Source organism: Pavona decussata, unplaced genomic scaffold (assembly GCF_977016875.1).
Source record: "Pavona decussata unplaced genomic scaffold, jaPavDecu1.1 SCAFFOLD_391, whole genome shotgun sequence".
Lineage (NCBI taxonomy): Eukaryota > Metazoa > Cnidaria > Anthozoa > Scleractinia > Agariciidae > Pavona > Pavona decussata.
Window position 1 is genome coordinate 608021 of NW_028145763.1, and position 21560 is coordinate 629580.

General features: G+C 37.5%; 1 protein-coding gene across 2 annotated transcripts; it reads left to right on the forward strand.

The window, feature by feature from the left end:
- The first annotated feature begins 2035 nt into the window (after nt 1-2035).
- LOC146451239 (secretory carrier-associated membrane protein 5-like) lies at nt 2036-20830 on the forward strand. 2 transcript variants are annotated; one of them, XM_085099244.1, is made up of 10 exons: nt 2036-2195; nt 2331-2432; nt 8591-8698; nt 8938-8976; nt 9572-9638; nt 10238-10369; nt 15994-16168; nt 17142-17243; nt 17954-18071; nt 19933-20830. In XM_085099244.1, exons 1-10 carry the CDS (start codon nt 2142-2144, stop codon nt 20086-20088), a joined length of 1053 nt encoding a protein of 350 aa, XP_084955370.1. In that variant the 5' UTR covers nt 2036-2141; the 3' UTR covers nt 20089-20830. The 2 variants fall into 2 exon arrangements, with proteins under 2 accessions (XP_084955370.1, XP_084955371.1); XM_085099245.1 differs by lacking the exon at nt 15994-16168 and adding an exon at nt 15528-15696 and having other exon boundaries at nt 2037-2195.
- Nucleotides 20831-21560: the final 730 nt, after the last annotated feature.

A 21560-nucleotide genomic window follows, 5' to 3' on the forward strand; every position in this document is an offset into this window, starting at 1 on the left:
GCATTACGCGTGATGCTGGGGCTGATTCATTTATTCCAACTGTATGCTTCGCCGATTGATAAAACTATCCTTGCTAATGGAAAAGTTTGAATCACGACGATCGCGTTACGTTGTTTCCCTTGTGTTACGCGACTCATACTATCAGCGGAAATTTGTGAAATGCCATTGCGATAACGTAAGCTTCTCAATGACCTCTTTTCAGTCTCGCGTCGTGGTCTAAGACTGTCAAACAAAGCACGATTCCTTCGCCAGGAACTCACCAATTTCCACCGTTTTAAATGTGGGGTGCTTCTTAGAAGTTATTCTTTCGATTCACCGCTTCAAAATGGTAAAATTTCCGTTTGAAAACGGCACACTTGAGTCTACAACATGTTAACAATATGGCGCGACATAATATATCAAACAAGATGCCTGCTTTACTGGCATTACGCGTGATGCTGGGGCTGATTCATTTTTTCCAACTGTATGTTTCGCCGATTGATAAAACTATCCTTGCTAATGGAATAGTTTGAGTCACGACGATCGCGTTACGTTGTTTTCCTTGTGTTACGCGACTCAGACTTTCACCGGAAATGTGTGGAATTCCATTACGATCACGTAAGCTTCTCAATGACCTCTTTTTAGTCTCGCGTCGTGGTCAAGGACTGTCAAACAAAGCACGATTCCTTCGCCATGAACTCACCAATTTCTACCGTTTTTAATTTCGAGTGCTTCTTAGAAGTTATTCTTTCGATTTGCCGCTTCAAAATGGTGAAATTTCCGTTTGAAAACGGCACACTTGAGTCCAGAACATGTTATAAACAATATGGTCCCAAATTTAATCCGTTTTTAATAAATAGATCAAATGATGCGTTGACGTCACACAGGTAGGGGTGAGTGGGTCCCCTCCCTCGCGATGTAAGCGACAAGAATGGATTTTGATTGGCCTGCTTCTGTTGAAGACAATCAGAACAATACACCCCGAGTAGGAGAGGGGTGAGTTTAATGAATAAATTAATGTACCGATTTGAAGCTACGACGAAGAAAAAGAAATCGTCCCGTTTTTAGACACGGTATGCCCCCTCAGGGCATCCCGCGTAATGATGCGTGGTAGGGGTGAGTGGGTCCCCTCCCTAGCGATTAAAGCGACAAGAATGGATGTTGATTGGCCTGCTGTTGTTGAAGACAATCAAAACAATACATCCCGAGTAGGAGAGGGGAGAGTTTAATGAATAAATTAATGTACCGATTTGTGCCTACGACGAAGAAAAAGAAATCGACCCGTTTTTAGACACGGTATGCCCCCTCAGGGCATCCCGCGTAAAAAAAGAAAAAAAAGAAATCGACCCGTTTTTAGACACGGTATGCCCCCTAAGGGCATCCCGCGTAAAAAGAAATCGACCCGTTTTTAGACACGGTATGCCCCTTCAGGGCATCCCGCGTAAAAACAATTATTCCACTCGCGCTTGTTGGATATGAGATGATTATAGCCAACTCGGCGCTTCGCGCCTCGTTGGCTATCTATCATCTCATATCCAACGCGAGCTCGTGGAATAATTGTTAAATAGACCATAAAATGACGCCATAAAATGTCCAAAACTTGGCAGTGAAACCACTCGCCTGCGGCTCGTGGTTCCACTTGAGTTTTGAACATTTTATGACGTCATTTTATGGTCTATAAGAGTATAGACCATAGAAAACTGCTGTCGATTTGTTAATTACAGTATTTCTTACATTTTGAAATTCCTTATATGTATACACACGGGGAATCCTAGGGTGCCTCCTCGGGTTTTGGGCAGGCCAAAACCCTGCGGGGGCAATAATGCGATCAGCCTTGCGGTTTTTCAGAGGAATTTGTTTTGTTTTTGGACTTTCCTGTAGCGGTTGATTTTTTTCTATCAGGAAGCTGTGTCATAGGATCCTGGTTCCGTAATATTAGCCGTGACAACATTTTCATGTCTCCTTTTGATTACCATTTCTTCTAATTTTAGATACAAATGTTATCTTACGTCACTGAAAAAGTACAAGTCACATGACATCTCCTCTAGCACATGCGCAGTGAATGTTGCGATTGCTTCGGAGATCGTAAAAAACCTAACTGCCATTCGGATTTGTCGCTAAAATCTGCACTTTTCCTTCCTTTGTCGGAGGAAAGCTTAGCCATGGCAAATTACGATGAAAATCCTTTCGCTGGGGATTCGGAAAATCCATTCGCTGTAAGTATCTGTGGTGCGAATAAGCTCATTCGTGGCGGCATATATAATTTGTTACCTCTTGTCTGGTCTTGTACGTTTCTTTTAGAAGCGAAACTGCAATTCACAGTTCGTTGGGGGATGTCTTTTGTCTTTTAGGATCCATCAGTGGCTTCACATACCACTAATGCTGCTCGTGGACTCGAAGATTTCAACCCTTTTGCAGACCAAAACACGTCTCAAGCAGGCAGTGCCGCAAAGGTTGTTTTTATAGCTTGGGTTTTTGATTTCCTTTCCTGATCATGAAATGTATTGTACTTACAGCTGTCGTGTGTATATACGAAGCTTTTTTTCTTGTCTTTACATTTGTTCCTATATATTTTGTGCTCTGGAATGCTTTGAAGGCCTCCCTTCTCTATGCTGGGCAAAAATTCAGCCTTTAGGATGAATTTCAACTGATAGGTTAATTTAAGCTTACTCCATAAGTTGACCTCACTTGAGCTTAAATTTCACTGAATTTTGTTGTCTGTTGGTTACCACGAGAGGTTGTTGATCTCCTTCTTTTTATCCTGTTTCTTTGTTTGGAAATTAACAATTAATATTATTTTCTCATCAAAACATGACGTAAGCTAGTAAGCGTAGGTTTGATTTGTGTCGTGGTTTAGTTTTGGATAATTGATTGTAGGATCGTTGGTTCTATACCTCACATTACATGAATTTACTCACGTTACCGTGAGCTTATTTTTTTTGCACATTAACCCAATCTTGTAATGTAGTATGATATTCAGCTACACTGTTCACAAGATATTGTGCTCATTATACGCTGTAGAAGCCTAGCTTGATCGATATCCATACAGATGGCATCGTGAACTTGATCATAAAAACTTACAGCGGGTGTATGCTATATATATTATTCAGATTTGCTTCCTTGTCCAGATACATGATATTTTCTTGCTGTAATAATAATATCATTATTGACCAACCAGCATGATATTAATTGATATTAATGCTGTCTGAGTTCAAATAGGAAAAACATCAAAGAGTTTTTCAAAGGTTGGAAAAATTGCGTCAGTGTGTTCAGAGAAAATTTACACATGCAGCCATCTTTTCAATACTTTAATTTCTATCAGCTTGCGAATCCTTTTTGTTTTGTATATTCACTTTTATTTTAGTTGTGGCTGTCAATTTGTAAACACCAAATTTATTTGTATTTAGTTTAGTATAGACATACCTACCTGCCTCGACTAGCTTTAGTTATTTGCAGGTAGGTATATAACCAGCTTGTAACTGTCTGTTTTAATTAGTGTTTTTGTTTATCCAAATTGGACGAGAATAGAATACATGTAGCTGAACAGGATGTAACTGAATTAAATCAGGTACAGTACCGTGCAAATGTAAGTTGACAGTCCCTCGAAACTCGAACTTCGCGACTCGATCCTCGATCCTCGAAACTCGAAAGCTTCGAGTATCGAGGCTCGAGTCGAGTGCATCGAGTATCGAGTCGAGTGCATCCAGTTTCGAGGCAGGGAAACAAAGAACTTTTCGCGTGATCAGTTTTTCACACGTCTTATCCGAGGCCACAGTTCAGTTCCTTTTTACAGGAACCAACTCCGCGAGACGGCCAACTGTGTTTACGTTTTTGTTGGAGCGACGTGCGCACGTGTATGCTCGAGCTGGAAAAAGTTATGCACTTGTCATCGGCTTCCCCGAGGGGGGGGACCCCGGGCTGATGTGGGGGAATACGGGGACTTTATGGGGACTTTGCAACAAATTTCTTCCCTTGTGGTGGGGGAAATGCGGGGACTTAGATTTTTGAATGCCCTACTCTCGGGGAAAATATGGGGACTTCGCTAATGTTCAACTGAGAGGAGATTGGGGACGATTTTTGTTCGCTCGATCGATGGCGAGATGGCGGAGGAGAACAAGAAGGTATGTTTTAAAATCCATTGTTTTTAAAAGTACGAAAAAGTAGACATTTTCAATTTCGCATTGTGCTTAGAAGCAGAAAATGAACGTGATGATATTTCATAAGGTTTTTATTAATGTTTGCCGAACCATATATATTTGTCATTAATCCTTTTCGGGACAAATTTAGAACAGCGTACAAATTGTTAAGGATAGAAAAAGCTAATTTTTTTAAAATATTCACAAGAATGTTAATTTCTGAAGCATCACAGCAACTGTTCAGAGTACTCAGGAAACTTAAGGACGTTGTGTTTAGAAGCAGCAATGAACCATCATGATAGTGTGTTTTCCCTTGTTCTTCATCAGTCCGGATAGATTGAAAACAGATTCTGGGGAATTCAGGACTGATTGAAAAGTTGAAATTTTCACCATACTGCGCATGTACAGTAAGAGGAGTGATTTATAGCAACTTATGGAGTATTCGAGAAAAAATAATTAAAGTTCAGTTTTCATCAGAATGCAAAGTCCGAATGTTTGCTGACTGTTTAAAGAACCCAAATAAAGTTCTGAAGTGCATCTTCAAATCCAGTTGGGTTCGCCAAATACTGGGGACTTTGCAAGAAACAAATCCCGCACAGGTGGGGAAATACAAGAACTTTGAAATACACAATTAGCAAAGTCCCCATATCAGCCCGGGGTCCCCCCCCTCGGGGAAGCCGATGACAAGTGCATTAGCTCTCCAAGCGTTTTCTCGGTTCCTTGCCGATTACAACCGAAAGTATTGTGCGTTTTTAATCAAGGAAATGCTGTTTTTGAAGTTTTGATTCGAAAGATTAAAGGACAATCAAGCATAATTATGTGCAGCGTACTACTTAGCGAGGCTAAAAGCGATCGCGCGTTTCCATTTTCAGCTTGTAAAACAGCGGCCGAAAAAGTCGCAATCTTTTAGTTTCGCTTCCTTCACTGTTAAAACATGGTTTAGTAAACAAGTAATCCAGTCATCTGTCAGAGAAGGACACGGTTACAATCAACAGTTGATAGAAAATTAAGAAAACGTGACATTGCCTTTTGAGATGATCTCGATAATATTTATGCAAATTCGTAACGCTACGCCGCAAATGTAAACATTCGCGGCGGCTTTCGAAGTCTGCTCAAAGATAAGCGAACAGCCACGTTGAAGTTTCCCCGGTTCCTTGCCGAATCTACCGTAAATGTTGTGCGTTTTTACATAAGGAAATGCTTTTTTCGAAGTTTTCATTCGAAGGATTCAAATACAATCAAGTATAATCCTTGCGCAGCGGAGATATTTCAGAAGCGATCGTGTTACATTCCGCGAAAAAGCCGCAATCTTGTAGTTTTAAGCTCGCTTCGTCGAGTTTGAAGTTTGATTAAAAAGAATTGGTGTAGCATATGAAAATAATTTTAAGCATGTTTTAATTTCACAACAACGACGAACGGATGTGTTTTAAATAATACGCGGAAGGAATTGAAAGAAACGCGCCGAAACAGATTTACCGAACACTCACTGCCCGCTGATTTGAATATTACTTCAACTTTCGACCAAACTAAAAAAAAGACCACATGCAAGAGCCATGGGAAAATCGCTTTTGTTCTCTCTTATTGTTTGAGGTTCGAGAAATTAATCGTTTCCTCGAAAGCTGCCATCGAGATCCTCGAAAAATTCTTCGAGCGTCTCGATACTCGATACTCGAAACTCGAGCCTCGAACCTCGATACTCGATTCTCGATAGCTTCGAGGATCGAGGATCGAGTTTCGAGTCGAGACTGTCAACTTACATTTGCACGGTACTGTATGGAATGGTAAATCCAAGACTGTGCGAGACTGCAAGATCCTTGTTTTAAAACCCGAGACCAAGGCTTCATTGTTTCCATAACTTTCTAGCCCGCTGGAGAGTCAACATGAAAAAAATCTGAAAGCTTCTGAGTGCAGCTGGACAATTTTCAAATTGATAGTACCAAAAAGAAGGTTGTCATTCTTCATGCCTGCGTTTGTTTATCGCTAGCAACAGAAATAAACAACAACAACAACTAGTAATCAGAAGGTCTTAGGTTCGACTCCTGATAGGAGCACTTGGATTATTTCTTCTTTCCGAGTATGCCTGTGTCACTTTCTAGAGTAATACATCACACTTAAAACTTTCTTTTCTTAATGGACAATTTGCCAGACTTCTAGACTCAAATATTCAAAATTCGAGACTTTGAGATGGTCCAAATTCTAGCGAGCGTGAGATTCCAAGACGCTAACTTTAAATCGTAAGACTTGTCGTTTATGATGCCACGATTCTATATCCTTCAACCCTTTAAGCCCTAACAGTAATCAACATCAAATTTCTCCTTGTAATATCAATGCTTACTCAACCCCTGAGGTCATGAAAATTAAGGATATGATCACCTTAGGTGAATTTTCTTGATATTTTAATAACTTCTCCACAGTACTTTTATAAGAAAAGTATGGGGACAAGATAGGAGAATTTGTTCTTTGATATTAGGGGTCTAAGGGTTAACCCTTTAAAGGGACAGTATCACGCTATTTTTAGTAACACATTGAAAATTGGAAAGATGCTATTTGGTTGATAGCAGCCAAGATTTAATGACAAAATTCCATTTAAAGACTATCAGAATGCAAAGAAACTATATCCACGGATTTCGCTGGCAGATGACCAAGATAGAGAGGGGTTCAAATTTGAAAACTTCTGGCGGACGTTTTCAAATTTCGCTGTTGTAACGCTCTAAAAATTGCCGGTTGTACTATATTTTGGTTCAACCTTTCGTCTTAGAATCACTATTAATATTTCTTTAAATTAGCAATTGAGAAGTTAATTAACACAGTGTTCAAAGTTTAAATTTAGTGAATTTTGGCCAAAAATCATGATACAGCTGTATATCCCATCGATCTCCCATGATACTGCCCCTTTAAGCCCCAGTACTGGCTAAAATCTAATTTCTCCTTACAAGTCACTGCTTGATTAAACATTTAAGTCAGGAGAATTATAAAGGAAATAATCACCAAAGATGAAATGCCTTGATATTTAGACAAAATCTCCCAACTAGTAACATAAAAAAATATATGCAGGACAGTGAGGAGAACGTACAGTCATGTACATGTTGATACTTGGGCTTAAAGAGTGAATACATAACATGTCCTGTGTATTAAAGTACTTGAAGAACATTGTTTACAAAGCAAGGAACACATTCAAATGCCACATAAGGGAGGCAATTGAGATAAAATTATGTAAGCCCTCCTTGAACAGAGACAATGGCTTCAAATGAGCCAGTATCTATGACACCATCTTTGCTCCCTCGGAAACATTATATAACCCTTCTTAACATTCAAATTTGCATTGTGGCTGGCAAAGTTTGGTGGATCCGAACGAAATATCCCACTTTTAAGTTTCAATTGCGCTGTGAGTACAGAATTTTTATATTTTAAAATAATTTTATTATGATTCCAGAGCAGGAAAACAATATTTTTGATTCTATTGTTTACAAGTGTTTAGTTTGGTTATGAAATGAAAGACATTAAATTTTATTGTCGAGCTTTGTCAATAAATTGTAATTATTGTGGTTTAAATTAATTTTCTTTCTGTTTGGACAATATTAATTTATTTTAGTTTCCAACCAGTTTAATTTATTTAATTTCCTTTTTCTGTGATTCATTACCATAACTGTGGACAAAAATTGAAAATCAAATGAGGTTTAAAAAACCTCAAGCCTAAAACAAGTTTGAACCACAAGTTTACTTGGCTTGCGTAAGCATGGGATTGCAGTGGGCAATTTATTGCAACCAGAAGGACCAAAAATGTTCAGGCGATTTCCTGAACATAGATCTAATTTTTATGTTTTATAGTTTACTTTTTAATACTATATATATATATATATATATTGTTTAATTGATACTATTTGTAAAGCGCATTTGAAAACTTAAGTTGAATTTGCCCCATAGAAATTATTATTATTATTCCGTAAAGTCCCAGCCCTAAAATCTCCCAAAAGTTCGAAAATAACCCTCCATAAACCACGCAACCACACCAAGCTTCAAACCAAAATCCAACTTTGTTTATTTTGCTCGGGCGATAAATACAACTCGCCATCAATTTCAAAAGTTACAAAACAGCCAATGCGTGCACATGCTTTTAAATCTATCAATCAAATGAAACTTGTCAGCGTGCGCTCTGAATGGCATATATTGAAGTTTCACAAAAGTTTTCTATAAAGTCACACCTTCTTGTTAATTTTGCATTTTTTTAAATGGTACCCAAAAAGTAGGATCAGGTAATCTGAAAGTTTTCAGTGAATTTCAGGAACATATTATTTTTATACTTACATGTACGTGTACCTGTGTTGCAAACCAGACAATATTTGTAAATTTTCCTCGTTGGAAATTCATTTTTGATTTCGTATCTTTTGAAATGTGTGGACGTGCAAAGGTTGAGGGTTATGTTTTTTATTCATCAAACAAGTTAAAGAGTCTTGTTTTTGTTTGCATTTTTTCAGCTTAAGACAACGCCAGCTGCCCCACCACCCCCTCCCCAACAACCTGTAGTACCACCTCCATCGCAACCTGCCGTGCTTCAGACCAAACCAGAGCCACCTCCTTATGTGGTATGTATTCTCTGTAACTTGCGCTATATTGTAGAATCAAAATTTATTGTGAACACTTCTAAATATACATTGTATTATACTGTACTCAATTCTTGTCATTGAAGGAGAGTTCAAACGCACAGGAAAATCAATTTCACTAACAGATGATAATTTTTCTTTGCTATTTTTGTTGTCTCCTGTATAGTTATTTAAAATAATATTCATTAACATGTTTGAGGTATTTTCTCTTGAAATTCTAGATTGAAGAAGAGCAAGAAAATTTAAGAAAACGACAGGAGGTACGTGGATATGTACATATTTTTTGCACATTAATTTTGTTTCTGAAATTACTTAAATTATATTTTTGTGCTCATCCATGACTTTCTTGGCTCTTATAAGAAGATTGTGTGTTTTATAATTACTTGACAACCTTAGCTTTGTAAAAACTCAAAGGATGCCACATTATTTCAGCTTCAAAACCAATCCATTGTCAACTTTTCTTAATAGCAGAACAGAAATTAGGCATTTAAGAAAAACTACTGTAACAACATTTTCAAGTTTCTAAATCATGATTTGGATACTCCAATGGACCATATCTATCGTCAGTTCAAGAATGTTATACAAATCTGAATGTATTTATGTATATAAATTAGGTGGTAAATACATAATATTAATATTGTCATATTTGTCACCTTATTTATAAAGTATATTAAAATACTTTCAGATCAGTATAACATCCTTGAACTGATGATTGATATGGTGTATCTGAAGTTACACATTTTTAAACTAAAAACTGTGGTAGTGTTTCTTAAATGCTAAATTCATTGTCATTGTTATTTAAAACCTTCAATGTTTTAATTTTGGGCACTCAATTAAATCCTTTTGGTCTTACAGGATTTAGAACGCAAAGCAGCAGAGTTGCAGAGGAAGGAACAAGAATTACAGAGAATGCAGTTTGGAGGTATATAAACAGTAAACATGCAATGATGTGTACCCATTTGTACATCTGACTGAAGGGTGACAACAGCATGGTCATGAGACCAGGGGCGCTTTCCAGTCAGCCAAGATGGCTGGTTGAAATGGCTGAAATACGTGTGGAACCTGTACTTGGATGTACTCATCTGTAAATTTTTTGGAACAAATGGACAGCCTTCCCAATTGAGAGCTATTCCAGTTCTTTGTCTTTTTTTTTGGCTGGGATGGATTATTACCTTTTCATTTGCTCAATATGTCTTACACCTTTGAATTCTTATACAGTAATTGTGGATCTACCAACATGATTTCAACCTTGGAACTGAAAATGAAGAGGCTCTTCACCGGTTAGACAGGGAAAATTGTGGCTAATTGGAAAGCTCCCGTGCTTGAACCATTGACTTTACTGTACATCCAAGGCCCACTGTTCTTACCAGGACAATCACCACAGTCATTAAGATTTTCTGTTCAGTTATCTTGTGTCATTGTTGTCAAGGATGGTGAACTCCTCCACCCCCCACTCCCCACCCTAAAAAAAAATGTTAATGGTGTTTTGTCAAAAGGCTTTTATTTTTGCTTGTGTGGCAGGTTACAGAGAAAACAACTTTCCACCTCTGCCATCCAAATGCCCTTGCAAGCCATGCTTCTTCCATGATATCAGCATTGATATTCCTATTGACTATCAGAAGACATGCAGAATGCTGTTCATTAGGTGGCAAAGTAAGCTGAGTCTATACTAAATAAAGTTGCAGCTTGATAGTTTAAGGACGGTGCCTACTATTGTTACCGCGCATATGTTCTGCGCATCTCGAGATACTTGTGTTTCCTATGGGTAGTGCTCACTAATACAGGGATATCTTTGCGCAGTTGAAAACTATGCGGAGAAAGCAGAACTTAGCAAGTGCTAGCTCTTGGTATCCCAAAAGAAAATTGGGGGTAACCATGCATTTTTCAGAGATACATGTAATTAAGCTTCAATTTAGGAAAAACTGCCATACACAGGCCATCTGATATTATGCGATGGTGCGATTTCGCACAATTGACCTCAAATCGCATCCGATCGCACAATTCATAAAAAATCGCACAATTCACAAAAAATCGCACAATTCTTAAATAAAAACGATAAATAAATGCCTTATCTGAAAAAATTCCGCGTCTGCACTTAGTTTCAAGACGATTTAATTTCGAAAAAGCCCAAGAAACATTCTGAAACCATCGATTTCACAAACAATCAAGGTTCAAGGCGTCATTTTCGTTTTTGGCAGTTTCGGGGCCTGGTGCTAGTTTTTTCATTCTTAAGAATTGCCTATTGGTGCAATGCGAACAATTCTTCTCTTTGAGTTAGCTTATCAGGATTGCTGATATGAATCCATCACATATGATCCTTCTGCAATAGATCAGAGAGAAACAACAAAAAACTTTGAGCCAAGGTGGTGCATAATACCGGGGAGACTTCAACGTGGCCGTTCGCTGACTTTTGAGCAGACTTTGAAAGCTGCCGCGAATGTTTACATCTTCGGCGTAGTGTTACAAATTTGCATAAATGTTGTCGAGATCATCTCAAAAGGCAATGTCACATTTTCTTCATTTTCTATCAACTGATTTCGGATTGTAACAGGGTCTTCCTCTGACAGATGACTGGATTACTTGTTCACTAAACCCAGTTTTAACAGTGAAGGAAGCGAAACTAAAAGATTGCGACTTTTTCGGCCGCTGTTTCACAAGCTGAGAATGGAAACACGCGCGATCACTTTTAGCCCCGCTAAACCAGTACACTGCATGCACTAAATTATGCTTGATTGTACCTTAATCTTTCGAATCAAAACTTCAAAAACAGCATTTTCTTGATTAAAAATACTTTCGGTTGTAATCTGCAAGGAACCGGGAAAATGCTTAAAGAGCGAACTCTCTCCATCTTGATCATACACATCGCTCCAACAGAAAGTTAACGTAAACACCGAACTGTGGCCTGGGATCGCCGTGTGAAAAACTTATCACGCAGTGTTCGACACTAACGCTTGCCCGATTGCCCGGGGCAAGTAAAATGATTCAATGGGCAAGTAAAACTACGGTAAAAGTTGCCCAATCAGGCAAGCAGATGTTTTGCTCCTGTCCACAGTGTTCAGCAGGAAATAAAGCGAATTGAAAACTCTTTGCCGTCAATTTATTTATTGTGTTAATATGGGTACCTACCTTGGGATATTTTCATACCAGTTAGCCGTAGATCGAAAAAAGATACATATTACTTTGAACAAGATACAACGAAACGAGCACGAAACACTGAGCACAAAATCGTGGCCGCCATGTTTTTTTAACCCGCAAAGAATGTTGGTAAATTTATCGTACCCAGGCTCCAAGCGGCCAAATTTACGCTTTGTATTTTCCCAGGATAAATGGCGAGCGAAGCGAGCTGGGCAACCAAAAAATACGCTAGGCAACAAAAAATAGAGACCTGGTTGCCCAAAGGGCAATTTAGCAGGAAAGTTAGTGTCGAATACTGTCACGCGAAAAGTTCTTTGTTTCCCTGCCTTGAAACTCTATGCATTCGACTCGCGCCTGGATACTCGAAGCATCAGGACTTAATGTCTTGCCAATCCCCCAACCTGCTTTACCTGCTTTCGAGTTTCGAGGATCGAGTCACGAAGTTCGAGTTTCGAGGGACTGTCAACTTACATATGCACGGTACTGTTTGTGTCATAAATTAAATTTTTATGTCCCAATTCACTCATAATTGCTTATTGTTTGTTCCTTTATGAGAAAATCGTCGCTAGAGCAGCATAAAAGGGTTTAGTTTCTCAGAATCCTGGGAAAATAAGCTTAAAATAGTTGAGGGAAAAATCGCATAATTTGCATAATTTACCGCATAATAGTACTTTCTTATCGCACAATCTACCCTGAAAATATCGCACAATTTCAGATTCTTTATCGCACCCTATCAGATGGCCTGCATACATTTCTTTATATTTTGGTGCCTTTTAGAAATATTGTTCCTTAATTACATGTATCTCTGAAAAATGCGTGGTTACCCGCAATTTTCTTTTTGGATTCCAATAACCCTTGCAAAGGTCTGCTTTTCCTGCCAATCATAAACCGCACAAAAATGCTTCTGTATTAGTAGGCACCGTCCTTAATCCTATAATAGATCAGTGTCAAGCCCAAGTGGTGTTAATTAATTATTGCTTTTACTCCGTATAATGCAGTGTCGTAAAACTAAACAAAGTCAAAACTCTAGCCAATGGCAACAAATGTAAACAGCACAATGAACCAATCAGAACTGTAGACTAGTAATTTACTTAGAGGGGTACTGTAGTGTGAACTACTGTAAGCGGCAAGTGTTACACACTCCAAAAGCTTAAACTGTAAAAATTTAATGACGTTTTATTACAAAATTGTATTATAATTACAAACTGCGTACTGTCTGATTACATCATCCATGAGCACAAGGTTTATCCTCACTCTTCCCGGCATTCATCACGGTATAGACAATCTCGCGTCAAGCACCCCTCACACGTGTCACACACTCTACACAAATCATTGTCTGTATTTCGCAAAATTGCTGGTTACTGGTACCTTTTAACATTGTTTATTTGACTGTATCAGTACACTACAGTATTGATCCTTGTGTCTGCTCATTACAATAATATTGTTCATTTCATGAATGATTAACTTCATGAAGGAAACAAGAAATTACAATAAATAATGAGATTTTTTTTACCTTATAAGAGATATTACAGCTTGGCATTGGTTCTTTTATTTTTTAATAAATTTTCATTGACTATAGAATACTTAACTCTACTTACAATACTAACCATACCAACTTAAGATACTAACCTAAATGACAAAAAAGTAATAATAATAATAATAATAATAATAATAATAATAATAATAATAATAATAATAATAATAATAATAATAATAATAATAATAATAATAATAATAATAATAGTTACAATATTAAAGTGCCCCTGGGACGAAAATTTCATTTTCCATCTTTTTGCATTTTCGTGTAGAATATGACCTTCTTACTCATGTTATCAAATTTCAATCCTTTACGGCGATTGGAAGTATTTTTTTTAGCTTTTTATTTGAGATTTCACGGCCGCCATTACTTGGCCTTGTTCCGGAAGTTAAGGCTTAAATTACAGGAAGTGACGTCATTGGCTCAACATGAAAAATTCCACCTGGCTAATTGATTTTCATATGGATTCTACTTCATAAACTGTATTCGGTTGTTATTTAGTTCGCAACAGCAGAATACAGTTTATGAAGTAGAATCCATATGAAAATTAGCCATGTGGAATTTTTTGTGTTGAGCCAATGACGTCACTTCCTGTAATTTGAACCTTAACTTCCGGAACAAGACCAAGTAATGGCGGCCGTGAAATCTCGAATAAAAAGCTAAAAAAAAAATACTTCCAATCGCCGTAAACGATTGAAGTTTGGTAACATGAGTAAGAAGGGCATTCTACACGAAAATGCAAAAAGATGGAAAATGAAATTTTCGTCCCAGAGGCACTTTAAATTAAATGCTACTACTGACAAGGTATGACTACTTTTGAGACTTACAATGAATTACAATTCCACTCAAAATTACTACTAATACTATCATAATAGTTACAATATTAAAAAAAATAATAAAATAAAAAAATTCTTCTACTGACACTTACAGTATACAGTTACACAATAGTTGCAATATTAAAATTAAATTAAAAGCTGTTAGTAATTAACAGAGTAAAGAAAAAAGAGACTAACAGTAGGTTACAGTTGCACTTATGAATGAAAATACGACACAAAAGTTTATTTGTAATGTAATTCTTCACTTAAACTGGGGATAGTACCCACTTTTTCTTAAAGAATTTTGTGTTATTGATCTTTCTTTTGGATTCATATTTTATGACTATTTTTCAAACTAGTAAAATAGGCATTGGTTCTTGAAACTTAATGAAAACAATGATAATCTCTTTTAATTAACTTGGACCATAACTACATAATTACAGAATCATCATGCTTACGGCGTCAATTGGCAGTAAACCATTACGAAATCGTGCCCATTGAAACACATCGCTCGTAAAATGCAAATGAGCTTCATTTTGGACGTCAATTACAGCAGTCGTTTATGTTCAGTATTGTTAAAGTGACAATTCGTGGAACGCATCTATTCATTGAAACATATCAGAAAAATAACGTAACACAAAAGAGCGAAAGGCGAAGTTTATCAGCAGAAGTTGCGTGAATAAACTAAAATAAATAAAAAATTGCCCTGCGCTATCAAGGAAGTGATGAATTTTAGATTATTCGATGAGAAACGACAGTTCCCAATAAGAATGGGCATTATGTATGCTATCATTGAGATAAAAAAGGAGGAAAACAGGTAATCACAGTTTCCAGTGAATTGAAAGTAATTTGCCATCGAGTGGCAAGGCGGAAACAAGCAAATGTAATTTTCAATCAACGAAGTGTGTTTTTACGGCAATATACTGCGATTCCAAGCAAGCAAAAATTTTGAATGAAATGATCCTAAATCAACCATGTTCAATGTTAGAACTTAAATACTTTGCTTTCAAACGGTGCTGCTACCGTTTCCTTACGTAAACTCCTTCTTCTTGTGCAAACAAAATAAACGAACACTTTTGAGGATTCATGCTGCGAGGCAAAAGATACCACCAGCAGCGGCACGTTTTGTAATGCTGGCAAAGCATCATGGTACCCCACTTTTCTCAGGCGACATGTTTCAATGGGCACGATTTTGTAATGGAATGCACAGTGGAAGTATTAATTTTGTCAGTGGTGTCAGACTTAAAAGCTTCAAATGTGTTATATTGAACATGCCTGCTTAATTGTGTGTAAAGCCTAGGTCTTTGTTCTGTTTGCCTTTCAGTGTACAGTTTTACATTGTTCTATAACTTCCTAACAGCATTTGCAATGCTTGTCACGGGTGCTGATTTTGATCACGAAGGCGAAACATTCGGACTGTCCATACTCTACTTAGTAGCAAATGTACCATTGTCATTTATCGGGTGGTACCGGTCCTGTTATAATGCTTTGAAGTAAGTAAGATGTAGGACACTTACAGAGAAGTTTAAGTCAGCAAAATGTTAGCCTGAAGGCATCAAACTGATGGTGATTTAGACAGAAATGCAATCGGGAAAATCATCTGGCTAATTTCCATGAAAATATAAGAATACATTATACATAAAATTTATTGGCCACTATTTATGAATAAGGTCTATTGGATATTTTAAAATCACATTTGATCATCATTCAGACTAAGCTGACTATTGCTGACTTAAACTTTGTTATTTTTAGCCTCTTAAGCTTCCCTCGTCATCTCATTTTTGTTTCAGTGTACAGTTTTGTTCTATTCTATAACTTCCTGACTGCAATGGCTCTACTGATCACGGGATCTGGTAAATCCAAGGTGGATGATGGTACCACATTTGGTCTGGCAACTGCTTACTTAATTGCTAATGTCCCCTTGTCCTTTATCGGCTGGTACAGGCCATGCTATCGCGCTTTCAAGTAAGTTTGAAATTGTACCCTCCTGCATTCAGTGCAGAGACAGAAGGGAATGGCCTAGAAGTGATGTTCATATGGGGTTGGATAATTTGTGGGTTAAATTTCATTAATTTGGCCTCCATGGATAGTAGCTGGTAAAAATATCAACAGGATGTCTCCATATTGGTTCTGTCTATGATTTGACCATCTAAACGTTGTTTTCCGAAGGCAGGTTCTTGGCACAGCCACTAGTAAATTCCTGTATGCATCATCAAACTTACTATTTAACACATTACAAGTAACACCACCCAAGTATGGTCATGGTACACTTGATGTTAGTTACCTTACGTGTACACAACAGATATCCTGCGAAATGCATAATTTTGTGTTTCCTGGAGAAAAATGACAAAATAAAGATGTCTCCAGCTTTAAGTGCACAATGGGTTTTCCGCAATAAAACTGTACTTTTTTTTATTGATGTGTTGAATAATAAAACAATATTTATCCTGCTCAATCTTGCAGGATATCCCCTTATTTTAGCCAACTTGCCCTACAACCTCGTTGGCTTAGAATCAGACCATATTCTGCTTGATTTTGCAGGATAATATTTTAATATTATCCCATTGACCCCTCAAACGCCCGTAACCGCCCGTGCGCAACAACCCCCGAATTATTGTTAAATATCTGACTGAAAAAACTCTTTGTTAGAGATAAGAGCTTTAACTCCTGGGACTTATAAAGATGCAAAGGATCTGCTTTGTCAGCTTTTTGAGGATTTGTAAGGGCAAGGTTCCAGTAATTTATACCAGCAAGTTAGTGACAACCAAACAACTTGTTTGGAAGATGACACATCTTCACAATATTCATGCTGTCCAACTGGTCATTAGTTTGTCTAACAGGTACTTATTACACGTCAAATAAAGAAATAGCATCATCTCATTTAACTACAGAGATATCCAAGCCTAAAGTTTTGTTCCCCTGTGCTTGTATTTTTCAGGAATGACAGCTCCTTCAGCTACGTTATTTTCTTTCTGATCTTTTTTCTCCACATATCAATTAATATTTATTACGTGCTGGGCATCAATGGCGGAGGCGCATGGTAAGTTGTTTTATCATGGTACACTGATGAGTACCTCTGCCAAATTTCAAACCTGTCAAGCACAAGTTTATTGTTTGGCAAGATTAATAATAACAAGCAGCACTGCAGCATGGCAACAGGTCAACTACACTAAAAGGACCTCTAAATTTCAGTTTTTTTCAAATTATAGTGATCTACAGCTTTCATTTATTTCCTTTGTTAGTTAGCCCCCTAAATTCTTTAACTCCTCTGGTAAGTATGACAATAAATTTGTTTAATGTTATCCAGAAGATCTTATGTTATACAAGAAAGGCATTTTTTCATGTAAAGAATAATTTTCCCAACATTTCTATCTGAAGTGGCATACTGAATATTGCATGCATGCAAGTAATGAAGACATGACTTGATTGTCACCATGTAAAATATAATGTAAAATGTAAATTTTGAGCTTAAAACAAAATGATGTTTCCCATAGATTTTTGATTCATTGGTCTGATGCATGCTCCTTAGCCATTGTGTGGGTGGGCTACACACATACACAGCTAAAAACATTTAACTAGAGCCCCCAAGGTTAAAATAATGTAAAATCTGGGTTTGATCATTATTTTATAGGGTTACCAAAAATGTTGTCCTCACAGGTGTATGCATTGGGTGATTATTTGTTCCTACGTGTAGGTGCACTGCTTTGAGGATTCTGTGGTAATAAATAATCTATTTGTTTTGTTTTGCAGTGGTTTTATCAATGGAACTGTAGTTATACATGAAAATGTGCCTGTGGGGGCCATGATGTTTGCTTCGGCATGTTTGTTCTTGGTTGGCGTAATTATTGACATCGCTCTTCTTTACAGGGTATGTTGTGTTCCTCTTGTAACGTGCAGTACTTAATTATTTGGTTAACCCTTTCACTCCCATGGGAAATGTTGTATTTTTGTAAAACGGCAACTGTGAACCCCTACACCAACTGTAATACACCCATTAAAAGGTTTTATCTGGGGCATTGTATAAATCATACCAGCTAAGACAAAGGAAGTAACAGAAGAGAATGAAAAGTGTTTAAAACGAGAAAATATAAACCTTAAAATACATCTCACTTCTCGTACATACTGGGTATACCGCTAAACTATAGCTTAATTTGCAGATCTCAGCACATAGTTTCTTGTCAAATGGTGACTTGGTCTTAAAAGTGTAAGAGGAAAAGTTACAAAAAATGGAGGGGTGGTTAATCGTGTCTTATGTAGGAGGGGGGTAAGGTTTTATGCTTCCATTGTGCAGATCTCTCCAAGATCTGTTTGGTGTCCAAATTTAATACAAATTGACCCAATATTGGGCATGTAATCGCTTTTTGTGCCATATGGCACTCTTGGGAGTGAGAGGTTAATCCCCAGAGGTTGATCAATGTGGTCATCTTCGTTCTTTCCCCCTTCCCCCTTTATTGTTGATTTTCAGTAAGCCGGAGGGAAAGAAAACCTGTGAATGCAACATTGCGGGGAATGCATGCGCAGAACAAATTGTGACTGAGCGTGTAGGTCCATGCACTGCAACAGTAGTACATCTAAGACCAGCAAATATGTGCCAAGTAAAAAGATTATTGGCAGATTAGAAATGCTATAAAACAATTAAGTGCTACAAGCTGTAACTTTAACCATCAACACAGTTCAGTACCAGCTTAAGCCCTATGAGCTGAATCCCTAAGGCTAGCGGAACATGACATTTAACCGCGACCAAACTTCAATAGTAAGAAAAATCAGTTTACTTTGAGAGCTCAAAGCTTTCAAGTTTTTGTGAGTCTTAGAGTTTAGTAAATAAAATGATTTAGTTAAATCACCAACTCTCAAAAACATTATCAGCATTGAGCTCTTAAAGCAAAAACCTTTAGTAACAGACATTTCTTATTTAACCATGTTTAAACATCACATGCAGATGTAATGCCAAACGTGATGTAACATGGCATGACTTCATTGAAATGAGGTAGCATGTATATAGCGTGTAATGTCACAAGGGTAATTGCATCCATGTAAGCCCCATAAGGTGTCCACCCAAGGTGACATGACTTGGAGTGGCATACCGTGTAGCATGAAAATTTTGCGGGTTCTTATTTTTGCGGATTTTGCGGATTGACCACGATCCGCAAAAATTAGTTCCCGCAGAAAAAAATACCCGCAAAATAAAACGCCGCAAAAAATAACTCCCTGCAGTCAAATTGAAAACTTCGCTTGTAATAGACTTGTGCCACTGGGCGTTATAAATTGGACTCAAACAAGAACACGGACATTATTTTCCATTGTAAAAGGCAACCAGAGCTTAGACACATACGGTAGTCTGTTTCGCAAACAAAACAATGTGTAAAGAACAGAAAATGTAAAGTGTACAGTAATTCAGTACATTTATACGAATGGCGTCATCTGAAGGAACACCATTTGCTAGGGCTTTTGCGATGCCAGACTTTTACATCCATTCTTAATGACTGGGGCGGGGTTTTTCTGCCTCTTGAACAATGAATCGCAAAAAATGGTTCCCACCAGAAATTTCAGTCATTTCGAGGCGCAAAAATTTGTTCCCGCAAACTACAAAATATCGCCAATCCGCAAAATAAAACTCCCGCAAAATTTTCATGCTACACGGTATTAATAAACGTGTACATACATGTACTAAACACCGTTTTAATCGATGAACACTGTAATTATCTCACGTGGTAATGTGATCTCCACAGGTACACAGGATATACCGTTTGGCTGGTGCAAGCTTTGAGAAAGCCCAGGGAGAATTTGCAAGGGGTGTGGCTAGCAACCCACATGTGCAGAGTGCTGCCACAGAGGCAGCCTCCGCTGGTGTCCGCAGTGCCATGTCAGGAGATAACAGGAAGTAATGACCAAGTCATGGGATAAAAGAAAGTTAGGAAATAATAATATCATTAACAGGTATAAAGAGAGGGAGCATCAAGACTATCTTGTTCATGGTGCATGGAGGCTAGTGTCATGTGTATTAATGGTGTTACATTGTTACCGGTAAATCTGCAAAGCTGAAAATCTTGGCACTGCCAGTTTGTAAGTTACAAAATATTACATAAAGTTATGAAGGATTGTATCTTGATATAATGCGTTTTCAAATTGAATTTTCCATCAGCCAACAGCATGATTATTAGAAGCTTGTTCTTTTACATGACTTGTATGTTGGGGAGCAATTTTCTAAGCTTTTCCATTTCTATAATACATGTAGGTTGGTTTTGTTTGTTACATATGTACCTGAAACGAATGATCAATTTTAGAACACTAGTCATTTCACCCACGTGCAAACTCACACACAGTTGAATTGACTTGCTGCTGACAATTCTAGCAGTCAGACTTGGAACAGCCAATTAGTAACTATCACTGCATCGGAAGGAAGAGACATTTATTAAGAATTAACAAATGAATAATTAATAATGAATGTTATGCCCTTTAGTTCCTGTTCATTTTACTAGCAACATAAGCAAAAGCACACTACAGCTAGCAAGGACAGCCTTGATGTAAGGGTAAGCTCCAGCATAAGAACAGCAACCAGAGTTACTGTTCTTAAAAATCACTTTTAAAAACCTGATCCTTTTTCCTCTTATAATCTACATTATGAGTGAGAGTTGAAAACCTGATACATTAAGTTTTTAGTTTCTCCTTTAGAACTGTAATAAGGGCATTTGGCAGTAATACAATTTTTTTGGACTCTTTTAAGTCCCCCAATAAAATTGACAAAGTAACTGAAATGTTTAAAGGGTACAAAATAAATATATTATTTGGTTGGAAACTGTAGAGAGCATCTGGTGCACCAATGTAAAATGTATGATTCCTGAGGTGTTGTTACTTTGGGGTGACCTTAAATTACTGTTTGTAAACGTGTAAGCCTTAGCACATTGTGCCAGCATTTTAATATGAACAGCTTATTTAGATCAAGTAATACTTTAGACTGGTTGCAGTTGGTTTTTCTTTGGCATTTTCTGTTGTGATGTGAAAAAAGCATGGGCTGATAAATCTAAGACGAGGGGGATTGGGACCAGAGGAGAGAGATCTAGAGGGGTGCTCATGAGAAGACAATCTCATCTTGCCCCAGTCCCTTCTCGTTCAAACCCTTAGTTTTTCTGATTGTGTTTTGTTGGTTTAATACTCGGCAAATGGCAAGAGAAAAGGCGGACTGCAAGCGGTCTAATAATACCTTCAGTTTGAGCGTTAAAGCTATATGGCTGTTCTCACAATCAAGCAAATAGGCTGGTGTTGTGTCTTTTCTAGCCATTAAAGGAAGGTGAAAAATAAAATCTCCTATGGGTACACTTGATCGTGAAATATAACAGTCACGATGGTAAATGATTTT

Excerpts from the sequence above, each read along its gene's own strand:
- LOC146451239 (XM_085099244.1), top strand. The coding sequence starts at position 2,142 with ATGGCAAATTACGATGAAAATCCTTTCGCTGGGGATTCGGAAAATCCA. Across the intron at positions 8,699-8,937 it reads CAGAGCCACCTCCTTATGTG|ATTGAAGAAGAGCAAGAAAA; the intron begins GTATGTATTCTC and ends TTGAAATTCTAG. Across the intron at positions 18,072-19,932 it reads ACATCGCTCTTCTTTACAGG|GTACACAGGATATACCGTTT; the intron begins GTATGTTGTGTT and ends TGATCTCCACAG.